Below are 12,445 nucleotides of genomic sequence, written 5' to 3' on the forward strand. Positions count from 1 at the left end.
GGAAATCAGAATTGGTGACTGTTGCCAAACAGTTGAATTTTTTTAAAGGGAAGTCGACAATGAGGAGAGCGGAGATGCACAGATCTATCATTGAGCATTATGTATCTAAATGTGTGTTTCCCCAAGGGGAGCTGGAGGTGATATCTATGGGCAAACCTGGTGGAGAAGCAGTACAGCTGCAGATGGAAAAATTGAGACTCGAGCATGAGTTCCGGGTAAAACAGCTGGAACGAGAAGAAAGGGACAGGCAGTTAGAACGAGAAGAGAGAGAGAGAAGCAGAAGGACAGGGAATTTGAGCTGGAGAAGTTAAGGATGACACTAGCGTAGGGCCCCATGCCGAACCAAGGTGGAGGGTTCAGGGCGACCCAGGAGGTTAGGCTGGTTCCCCCATTTGAGGAGGACGATGTTGATCGGTACTTTCTACATTTTGAAAAAGTTGCTGCAAGTCAGGACTGGCTGAGGGATAAGTGGGCTGTTTTGCTTCAGAGCGTACTTAAAGGAAAAGCTCAGCAAGCTTACTGGGCATTGTCCGCAGAAGATGCCCAGAGGTATGATGTGGTGAAAGAGGCGATAGTCAGGATTTATGAGTTGGTCCCAGAGGTGTACCAGCAGAGGTTCCGGAATGTGTGGAAGCAGTGGGGCCGCACATATTTAGAGTTTGCCCGTGAGATTCAGATGTATTGTGAGCGTTGGTGCGCCTTGAAAGGGGTCAGTGGGGATTATGACAGACTGCTACAGCTAATACTGATTGAGCAGTTTAAAAGTTGTGTCCCTGAAAGTATGAGGCCCTTGATGAGAAAGAGGCAGAAACCTTAGCCGCAACTGCTAAGTTAGCGGATGAGTACGCGTTAACACACAAAGCGAAGTTTACCTCGAGTAAAAGCTACCAGAAGGGTAGTCACAGGGGCGGAGAGAGTCCGCCAGAAAAGCCAGAAAGTAAGCCGGGGACTAGTGAGAAGGATAAGGAAGACCTGGAGCAGTTTGGTAGGAAGTCTCCTGGGGTCGTATGCTATAATTGTGGGAAAGCCGGTCACTTTGCGTCCAGGTGCTTTGCCCTAAAGAAGGAGATGGGGAAAGGAAAAACAACGATTCCGACTGGCTGTGTTGAGCTGGCAAACAAACCACTAGGGGAGAAGAGGTCTGATAAAGTTCAGGAAGTGCGCGAGCATTTATATCCTTACGATTAGAGTACTGTGTTACTTATTTCTTTAATAACATTTTATTAGTTTCCAGTAATCCAGACTCCAACTAGTGGTCCATTTCTGCTGGTTTGGCAACCCAGTTATGGGGTACATAACAGCATTCAAATAGATTTAATGTTGCAGAGTTACAAAGCATAACAGCGGCAATAATTAAGTTTTAAATGAACATGCAATAATTAACTACCTGCTGAAGTGCAGCAAGATGTTAGAGTTTTTAAAAAAGCACAGCAAAGACTGCTGAGTTAAAATAAGCACAGCTCATCTTTTTATCTTCGGAGCAGCATGTTTTCTTCATAAAAGGAAAGACGATATAGAGTTTTAAAAAAAGGCAAAAAATAGAAGAACTCACAGGTTCAAAAACAGTAAGTACTGGATGATAATTATCATAAAAAAACAACATTGGCTGGTTTCATGGGAAAGGTAAATGAATTTGATTACTCAATGGATATCTGGTTCATGTACACTGAGCTAACTGAGCAGTATTTTGAAGCAAATGAAATAGCCAACGAGAAGGGAGTACTACTTTTGCTGAATGCATTGGGTTTAAAGGCATACAGCTTGCTTAGAGGTTTGACTGCTCCAACCAAACTAGCCAAAATTAGCTTAGCTGATATCATGAAAGTAATTCAGGAACATTTAAACCCGAAACCACTGTTGATTGCAGAACACTTTAGATTTCATAAGTGGAAACAAAAGGAAAGGGAGCCCATTTCAGTATATGTGGCTGAGTTGATGAGATTGCCTGAGCATTGTTAGTTCAATGATAAGCTTAATGATGCACTAACAGATCATTTAGTTTGTGGAATCTTGCAAGAAAGTATTCAAAACAGCTCCTAACTGAAGCACAAGCACCATTTAAAAGAGTAGTTGAAATAACTGATCAATGGAAACAGCAGAGAGAGACACAACTGAGCACAGTCAGGAATGAAAGTAAGCATGAACAAAATTGCAATGTTTAACACAGAAACTAGCGGGGGTTCACATACACCAGACCAATGCAGGTTTAAAGTTGAAACTTGCAGAAAATGCAGCAAAGTAGGACACATACAAAGAACATGTCGGGAAGACAATTATAACTGGAACTGTACAGGGAAGAGAAAAACATAAAATGTCGAGTTGCAGTTTCAAAAAGAGCACTAATCTGCATGCTGATGATGCAAGATCTGAGAGAGGGTTGAGAGGGGTAATAAGTCAGCCATGATGGAATGGCAGAACAAACTTGATGTGCCAAATAGCCTAAATGTGGTCCTGTGTCTTATGGTCTTGCAATCTTCCTAAATAGCATTCTACTGGATTGAAACCCAGTTGCTAATTTATCTAATCATTTCTTAGTTATAGCAAACTAAGGGACTGTCTCTGAACTGTGCTATTAGGATGCAGTATCATTTTACTGAAGACAAAACAAGAATGGAAAAAAGTAAACAGTTTAAAGATGCATCTTAATATTGTAGATAGAAATAGCTTTAATTAGTTTTACTCATAAATGTGGCAAAGACCCTATGGAGAAAATTACACCTTTTATAGGGATACTATGGTAGAAACGTATGAGGGAACTAAGTCTACTTCTCTTTATGAAGCAGAGGCAGTAAATGGAGAACAGGAGCTCAGTAGCATTTACAAATATATAATTATATGTTAAGTGTTTTCCCATATATAGATAGATACAGTAAAGTTTATTCAATCATTTTGACAGTCAACAATAAAATCATAGCAATTAACTGATTCCATGTTGATTGTCTTGATGGAGCTCAGTAAGGAGAAGGTAATGACTGGCAGCAACTTCTAGATTTCGTACTTAACTGTGCAAATGCATTTAGCAAAAGGCCCTGCAAATTTTTCTGCCTTAAAACTCTAAAAAGTATATGCCATATAGATTCTAGGCCATTGATAACATCAAACTTTAAGATTAAGATAAAACTTTATTTACCCTAAAGGAAATTATCATTGCAATGTTGCTCAGTCAGAAACATATACTTTAAAATACAAAATTTAAGCACTAAGGTATGAAAAAATATAAAATGTGTATTCAGAAGTAATAGTACAAAATATAGCTGTGCAACAAAACCATATACTTACATACTTAAGGGGGAGGAGTTGTAGAGTCTTATAGCCATAAGGAGAAAGGATCTCCTGTGGCATTCAGTGGTGCATCTTGGTGGAATTAGTCTGTTACTAAAGGTAACAGCCTGTTTGTCCAGCATGTCATGGGGGTGGTGAGAGGGATTGTCCGTAACAATCCATAGCTTTTGCAGCATCCTCCTCTCAGACACAACCACCAGGGAATTCAGTTCCACCCCCAGAACCAGCCTTCCTGACGAGCTTATCTATCATCTTGGGATCAGCTGCTCTAACCTTGCTGCTCCAGCAAACTATGGCATAGAATAGAATGCTGGCCACCGCTGAGTCATAGAACATCTGCAACATAGTACTGCAGATGTTGAATGACCAGAGCCTCCTCAGGAAGTCAGTCATCTTTGTTCCCTTCTTCTACAGAGCCTCTGTATTTTCAGTCCAGTCTAGTGTATTGTCCAAGTGAGTCTGAGACAATGAACAATTAACTTTGATGGCTCTCACTAAACTAAGGTTTACAGTCAGTGGCCATTTTATTAGGTATCTCCTACACCTAATAAAATGGCCACTGAGTGTATGTTTGTGGTCTTCTGCTACTGAACCCTATCCACTTCAAGGTTCAACGTGTTGTGCATTCAGAGATGCTCTCCTACACACCACTGTTGTAATGCATTGTTATTTGAGTTACTGTTGCCTTCCTGTTAGCTTTAACCAGTCAGGCAATTCTCCTCTGACCTCTCTCTCAATAGCAAAGAGTTTTTGCCCTCTGAACTGTCATTCTTTAGATTTTTTTTTGTTTCTCGCACCATTTTCTGTAAACTCCAGAGACTGTTGTACATGAAAATCCCAGCACGTCAGTACTTTCTAAGATACTCAAACCACCCTGTCTGGCACCAACAATCATTCTACAGTTAATGTCTCTTAGATCACACTTCTTCCTCATTCTGATGTTTGGTTTGAATAACAACTGAACCCCTTGATCATGTATGCATTTATGCTTTGAGTAGCTGCCACATGATTGGCTAATTAGATATTTGCATTTGTTAGAGTGGATTTCTTTTTGGGTAGATGATTTGTTAACACTTAAATGACTTTGGCCACCAGAATTCTATTTTAACGGTTTGACAAAGGACTGTGGATTGAGTCCACCACAATGGGCTTCCTAAAAGGTGTAAATACCAGATGCTTCTGGTGCCTGATGCTGTAGGTTTGAAGACAGTCTTATCTATACATTATAAATATTAATTGTCTTCTATGTTAGCACGTAAAATGCCAAATAAATGTATTGTGGATTGAACTAAAGGCTGTGGATACCAACACAGACATGTTGGCGTCAGAAGGAAAGGATGAAATCCAAAGGTGTGATGTTTGTATGTAACTTCAAAAGGAAGCATTGTCCGTAACTTTTTAAGTAGCAATTGCCTTTGTCTTTGGCATATAAATATCCAGCCCACATTTTAGCTAGCAGACCCTTCTGCGGAAAGCGTCTCCGCCTGTAAGATGCCTACTGTACCTTGTTGTGTCGAATAAAGAAGCTGCTTTGTATCTACCAGTGACTGTCTCTGTCCGGTAATTTCATCCACGCTACAACAGCATTAATGATCAGGTGTACAGGTGTACTTAATAAAGTGGCCACTAAATGTAGATTCTGAGTGGAGTACACAATGCATTAAAAGGTATTTTCTTGACTTAGAATTTCTTACGCACCTAAAATTATGACAAACTACCTACCACAGATTAAAACCTGAGATGCTCCCATGGCCTTGGAAACAAGCAGATTCATAAGCCCAATCGTCCCTGAAAATACATACACAAAGAGTCAAGTTAAAAAAACAATATGGGCAGGATAGGACAAATTTTCCTGGTACCAGACTTTTTGACAGGAATGAAGTTTAGAAAAAAGGTGTCCTTGATTTTCTGGTGAATTAAATTCTCCAGTTCTTATATTTACAACATATTTGTAAGAATTATAACAGGTTTGTCAGAAATTCTGTAAGTATAAAGAGATGAGAGATAAGCCGGCCAAAGTTGACTGGAAGGGGATGTTAGCAGGGAGCCCTTCTATACTCCACAGGAGTGCCAGTGTGGCTTCATGTGTCCCCAGCTTGTAATCATTTCCATAAGGCAAAGAGGGGGAATAAAATGGGCCTTAGCTGGTTGGCTGCTGGTGACTAGTAGGGTTCCACAGGGTCTGCTGTTGGGAACATTTCTTTTCATATCATATGACAATAATCTGGATGATGGACTTGGCTTTGTGGCCAAGTTTGCAGATGATATAAAGGTAGGTGGAGGTGCAGGTAGTGTTGAAGAAGCAGGGACTCTGCAGAAACAGTTGGACAAATTAGAATAGGCAAAGAAGTGGAAGATAGAATATAGCGCAGGGAAGTGTATGCTCATGGCATTTGGCAGAAGGAATGACGGCATAAACTATTTTGCAAACGTGGCACAAATTCACAAATTAGGGTGCAAAAGGACTTGGTAGTTTCACGCAGGATTCACTAATGGTTAACTTGCAGGTTGAATCAGTAGTAAAGGTGGCAAATGCAATGTTAGTATTTATTTCTAGAGGATTAGAATATTAAAGCAAGGATGTAATGCTGAAGCTCTATAAGGCATTGATCAGTCCACATTTGGAGTGCCTTGAGCAGTTTTGGCCCTCTTATCCAAGAAAGGAGGTGTTGGCATTAGGGATGGTCCAGAGGAGGTTCATGAGAAAGATTCTGGAAATAACAGGGCTCTGGGTATGAGATGTGTTTAATGGCTCAGGGCCTGTACTCACAAGAAAATAAAAGAGGTGGGGGGGGATATCTTTAAAACCTGTCAAATATTGAAAAGTTTATCTAGAATTAACATGGAGAGGATGTTTCCAAAACTGAGAGACTCTTGGACCACAGAGCACAGTCTCAGAATGCAAGGAGGTCCATTTAGAACAGAGATGAGGAGGAATCTATTAAGCCAGGTAGTCAATCTGTAGAATTCAATGCCACAGGTGGCTGTGGGAGCCAAGTCATTTGGGTATCTTCAAAGCAGTGGTTGAGAGGTTCTTAATTAGTAAGCACATCAAAGGTTACAGAGTTAAGGCATGAGAAGGGAGTTGAGAGAGTATCATAAATCAGCCATGCTCGAACGATGGAGAAGACTCGATGTGCCGAATGGCCTAATTCTGCTCCCACGTCTTATAGTCTTATTTATTGGGAATCTTTCTAAACAAACACTAAACAATTCCACATATGCATATATATTAATGTTATGAACATAATTTCTATCTTTTCAAACAATTGTCTTCTCTTTTCTAACATATTCAGCAAATTAAATGCTTAGAGGTCACAAAGTTTATAAATTGTGAAGTACTTTGTCCCAAAGCATTTTTACTGGTTAAACCAGTTATTTAATCTTTAAACCAACAACCCTCTCCCCCGACTCCACCAAGTTTCTTTCCGTCCGATCCCAGCTCTAATCCCTGCTATGTCTTCACCATTCCCTCTGACCTTCCCTTCTATGAGGCATAACATTCTGTCCTCAGAAAGGGCCCTTGCCCCCCTTCGCACCCACTTTAGTGAGTTCCGTGCCTACCACAATGCCGGGGTCTTCTTCCGTTGCCTCAGTCTCTCAGCCCACTTCTTTGGCAACAATTCCCCACCCTTCACTGATGACCCTTACTCCCCGTCTCCAACCCTCCTCCTCTTCTTGGACACCCTCATCTTTTCATATCTAGCTCATGACGAGACATCAACCAGCTTGACTTCAGCATTTCTCTCTTCCCTTCAAACCTTATCACCTGTGAATGTACTGCCCTCCATTCTTTCCACACCAATCCCAACCTGAGCATCAAACCCACAAACAAAGGTGTTGCTGTTGTGTGGCGGACTGATCTCTACCTTGCTGAGGCCGAGCAACAACTTACAGACAGCTCCTCTTACATACCCCTTGAAAAGGACCCCATTCAGGACCATCAGAAAATTGTCTCCGACACTATCCCTAACCTCGTCAACTCTGGAGAGCTCCCATCCACTAACACCAAACTCATAGTCCTCTTACCTCGCATTGCTCATTTCTATCTTCTAACCATAATCCAAAAAAACAGACTATCCAGATAGGCCCAATGTCTTTGCCTGCTCCTGCATTTGTGTCTGCATATCTAGACTCCATTTATTCCCCTTGGTTCAGTCCCTTCCTACCTACATCCATGACACTTCACGTTTTCAATCTCCTCAACAATTTTCAATACCCTGACCTTGACCACCTCATTTAGACTATACAATTCTATCAACCCTCAAGAAGGCCTTAAAGCTGTCTATTTTTTCAACAAAAGACCTAACCAAATCCGCTCCACAACCACCCTCCTCTGTCTGGCAGAACTGGTCTCACCCTGAAAACTTTCTCCTTCAACTCCTCCCACTTTCTCTAAACTCAAGGAGTAGCCATAGGCAGCCACAAAGGCCCCATTTATGTCTTCTTTATCATTGGCTACATACAGTCCATGTTCCAAGCCTTCCCTGGTAATGTTCCTCTTCCTGCACTACACTGCCAACTGCATTGGTGCTGCTTCATGGACCCATGCTGAGCTTGTCAATTTCATCAACTTTGCCTCCAATTTCCAGCCTGCCCTTAAATTCATCTAGTCCATTTCTGACACCTCTCTCCCTTTTCTCAATCTCTGGAGGCAAACTATCTACTGACATTTTTTATAAACCCTCCGAATCACAGGGCTATCTTGACTATACCTTTTCCCACCCGAACTCCTGTAAAAGTCCTATTAACTTTTCTCAGTTCCTTCGTCTCTGCTGCATCTATTCCCATAATGAGGCTTCCTTCTTCAAATAATGGGGTTTCCCTTCCTCTACCACTGATGCTGCCCTCACCTGCATCTCCTCCACTTCCGGGACATCTGCACTCACACCATCTTCCCGCCGCCTTAACAGTTCCTCACCAACCACCCCTTGAGCCTCCACATCTCACACATCATTCTTCAACGGGATCCTACCATCAAACACATCTTTACTTCCACCTCACCATCACCACAACTCCTCCCTACCGCTTTCTCCAGGGATCACTTCCTCCATGATTCTCATCCTTTCATCCCACCCCGCTAATCTCCCTTCTGACACATATTCCTGCAAGTGATAGAAATGCTGCACCTGCCCATTAACCTCCTCCCTTACCTTCATTCAGAGCCCCAAATAGTCCTTCCAGGTGAGACAACAGTTCACCTACAAATCTGTTGGGGCTGTCTATTGTATCTGATACCCCTGTACATTGTACCGCTGTACATGTAGAGGTCTCCTCTACATTGGTGAGACCAAATGCAAATTGAGAGATCACTTTGTTGAGCACTTCCGCTGCATCTGTCAAAAGAAGAACTTCCTAGTGGTCAACCATTTTAATTCCTAACTTTATTCCCATTCCGACATATCAGTCCACGGCCTCCCCTTTTGCCACGATGAGCCACTCTCAGGTTGGAGGAGCAACACCTCACATTTCATCTAGGTAGCCTCCAATCTGATTGTTTGAATTCATCAATTTCTCTTCCCATTAATTGTTTTTGTTCCCTCCTCCTTCCTCCTTCTTTTATTCCCCAATCTGGCCTCTTGCTTCCTTCTTCTCACCTACCTATCACCTATACCCGGTGCCCCACTTCATGGTCCACTCTCCTCTCCTATCAGATTCCTTTGTCTGCATCCCTTTACTTTTTTCCATCCACCTGGCTTCATCTAACACCTTCTAAGCTATACACCTTCCCCTAACCCCACCTTTTTATGCAGTGGTCTTCCCTCTTCCTTTCCAGTCCTGAGGAAGGGTCTCAGTCGGAAATGTCAACTGTTTTCCATTTCCATACATGTTGCTTAACCTGCTGAGCTCCTCCAGCATGTGTGTGTATTATATTTAATCATCAGTGCCTGCACTGAAACATTGCACACAGCAGGGCATCTATAAGAATTAACACAAGAGTTTGCATATATGGCTCATTCAAACATCCTACATTTACATCTTGCTTTACTTCTCAAGTTCTTTTGCAGTCACAATTAGTTTGTGCATAAAGTGTAATTTTGTTATTTGCTCACAGAATTAACAAGTTATCAACAATTTGCTATTTATACTGTATTGTATGATGAACGGTTCTTAACCTGCATTCAGGTAGAAATTTTAAAAAAATAGTGTTTGGGAATGGTTGGTATCAGCCTGAACCACCTGACCAACAGCTTCCATGACCACTGAAGCAATTCTGCCTAGATTGTGCACTCAAGGCCTGGACTGGGACTAAAACTCACTAATTTCTCACCTAACATTGCTGTGAACAAAGACATAGAGACTTACCTTTGATAAAATATCAGAGCAACAATCCTGCCTAGGGTAGTTTGAGCCTAACAGATTGTTCTGTACGAAGTAAAGCTCAGTGGCAGTTTCAGCAGCACCAAATATACATAGAAATAGATGACTGAAAACATCTGCATCTGCCAGTTAAATTGTCCATCTTTTCAGTGGCATTTTTTAAATCATAAGAATGCAAATTGATAACTCAAACACCAAATAGATATTAATAGTCACTTAGACAATTAATTGCTTACCTGCTCCTAAAATTAAGACTTTGCTACCAATTGTTACTCCCCCTCTGCGGCAGGCATGAATTGCAACTGAAAGAGGTTCAATCAATGCACCTTCCTCTAAACTCACAGATTCTGGGAGCCTGAAACAATAAATATCAAAATTTGACATTGTTTGAACAGAGTAAGGATTTATAAATTGTGTTCACAGCAGAGTTTCAATCAATAAGCATTGAAGTTAGAACTTTAGATAAAGATCACATATACTGGATGGAAAATTTATGAGCATTTGGAATCAGGGCGAGCCAACATGGCTTTGTGCAGGGTGAGTCATACCTTACTGACTTGAGCGAGCTTTTTGAAAATGTAATCAAGGTACAGCTGTGGATGGTGTCGACATAAATTTTACTAAGGCATTTGACAAGTCCCCTCATGGGAGGTTCATCCAGAAGATTATGGGATCAATGGTAAATTGGCTGTCTGGATTCAGAAACGACTTGACCATAGAAGATGAAGGGTAGTGGCTGAAGGGACTTATTCTAGCTGGAGGTCTGTGATTAGTGATGTTCTTCAGGGATCTGTACTGGGACGTCTGCTGTTTGTGATGTATATAAATGACCTGGATGAAAATGTAAATGGGTGGATTAGTACGTTTGCAGATGACAGGAAGATTAATGGTTTTGTGGAGAGCATAGATGACTAGCAAAGAATACAGCTGCAGACACGGGTGGAGAATGGCAGACGGATTTTAACCTGGCCAAATGTAAAGAGTTACAACTTCGTAGATCAAATGTAAAGAGACAGTTTACTGTTAACGGTAACCCTGAAGTGTTGATGAGCAGAAGGATCCTGGGGTCCAAGTTCATAGCTCCCTGAAAGTGGTTACACAGGTTAATAAAGTGGTTAAGAAAGAATGTGACATGCTTGCCTTTATTAGTCAAGGCACTGAGTTCAAAAATCAAGAAGTTATGTTGCAGCTTTATAAAACTCTAGCAACACACACAAAATGCAGGTGGAATGCAGCAGGCCAGACAGCATCCATAGGAAGAAGCACAGTCGATGTTTCGGGCCAAGACCCTTCGTCAGGACTCTAGTTAGGTTCCATTTGGAGTATTGCATACAGTTCTGGTCACGCCATTATAGGATGTCAAAGCTTTGGAAAGGGTGCAGAAATAGTTTAGTAGGATGCTGCCTAGATTGGAGGTCATGAACTATAATGAGAGTTTCGACAAACTCAGGTTGTTTTCTCTGGAATGCTGGAGGCAAGGGGGGGGGGAAATCTAATAGAGGTTTATATGATTATGAGAGTCAACATCCCAGGGTTGAAACCAGAGAACATGCATTTAAGGTGAGAGGAGGTAATTTTAAAGAAGCTGTGAGAGTGTGAGAGGCAAGTTTTTTTTTCGTGTGTGTGTTTTTTTTAAACATAGAAAGTGGTGGGTGACTGGAATGGTGGTAGAGGGAGGTACATTAGGGACTTGTAAGAGACGTTGAGATAGGCACATGAATGTGAGGAAAAGTAAAGGATATGGACATTGTGTAGGCATAAAGGATTAGTTTAGTTGGCTATTTAGTTGAATACTAATTTATTTGGTTGAGCACGACATCGTTGGCCAAGGGACCTGTTCCTGTGCTGTAATGTTTTATGTATCACTGGACTCTGCATCTAACTCCAGCAGGCAGTTTCACAATGGCAGACCAATGTCTGAAATGCAGCATTAATAGTAATCTTTTATTTAATGCTTTTAAAACAAAATGCATTTTAAGACAACGTGGAAAAATCTTTTGATTTCCTTAAATTACTTAAAAAAGCAGATTATCTATACATTGCTATATTACTCTCGGTAAGATTTGCTGTGAGCAAACTGAATGCCAGGTTTCCTTCTATTACAGCAGCGACTGCACGTCAAAGGGACTTAATTAACTTCATCGTATTTGAGGGTAAATAATAATGCTGAACAATGGGACAGAGACCAAGACTTTGACTTCCTGGATTCCACTCTTTCCTTTTGTCCTTTCCCTTCCATTATGTCTGCACTACACTCCTTTCCTGCAGCATTGAATTTGTTTGATTTTTAACCTTTTCTAGTTCTGAAGAAAGGTCATTTACCCATAACATAAACTGTTCCTCTCTCTACAAATGCCACTTAACCTGCTCAGTATTTCCAAGATTTTCAATATTATTTCAGATTAACAGCATATGCATTATTTTGTAGTTTGTTTATTTAGTCGTTTTATGAAGAGATGTCAAACACTGTTAGGTCTTGTTGAATCTGAATAACCTGTTTGGTAGTTAACTATGGAAATCTCATTTTCATATTCATCATTACATAAAGTGTCAAGGGAAATTCTTCTTCTTGTCCTCCTCCTTCGGCCCATCATCCCTACTAGGGCATAGGCCACCAACAGCAGCTGAGTTCTCTGTCCTGGGCTGATAGAAGGTTGAGCAGCTCAATGGCTTCCACTTTCACCACATGACCTAGGGTCTTTTAAGAGACTCCTGGACAGGTATATGGAGTTCAGAAAAATAGAGGGCTATGGGTAACCTGGGTAATTTCTCAGGTAAGGACATGTTCGGCACAGCTTTGTGGGCCAAAGGGCCTGTATTGTGATATAGGTTTTCTATGTTT

The 12,445-nt window shown here is 41.3% G+C and overlaps 1 protein-coding gene across 2 annotated transcripts in view; it reads right to left on the reverse strand.

Annotated features, from left to right (window-relative positions):
* LOC134358351 (sorbitol dehydrogenase-like) overlaps positions 1 to 12,445 on the reverse strand; it is a 58,094-nt gene that overhangs the window by 12,120 nt on the left and 33,529 nt on the right. For both annotated transcript variants that reach the window (XM_063070477.1, XM_063070476.1), the window contains exons 6-7: positions 9,840 to 9,958; positions 5,005 to 5,070 (exon numbers count right to left, since the gene is read on the reverse strand). In XM_063070477.1, the coding sequence (XP_062926547.1) occupies positions 5,005 to 5,070; positions 9,840 to 9,958 (185 nt within the window). The remainder of the gene's footprint in view (positions 1 to 5,004; positions 5,071 to 9,839; positions 9,959 to 12,445) is intronic.

Source organism: Mobula hypostoma, chromosome 18 (assembly GCF_963921235.1).
Source record: "Mobula hypostoma chromosome 18, sMobHyp1.1, whole genome shotgun sequence".
NCBI classification, from domain to species: domain Eukaryota; kingdom Metazoa; phylum Chordata; class Chondrichthyes; order Myliobatiformes; family Myliobatidae; genus Mobula; species Mobula hypostoma.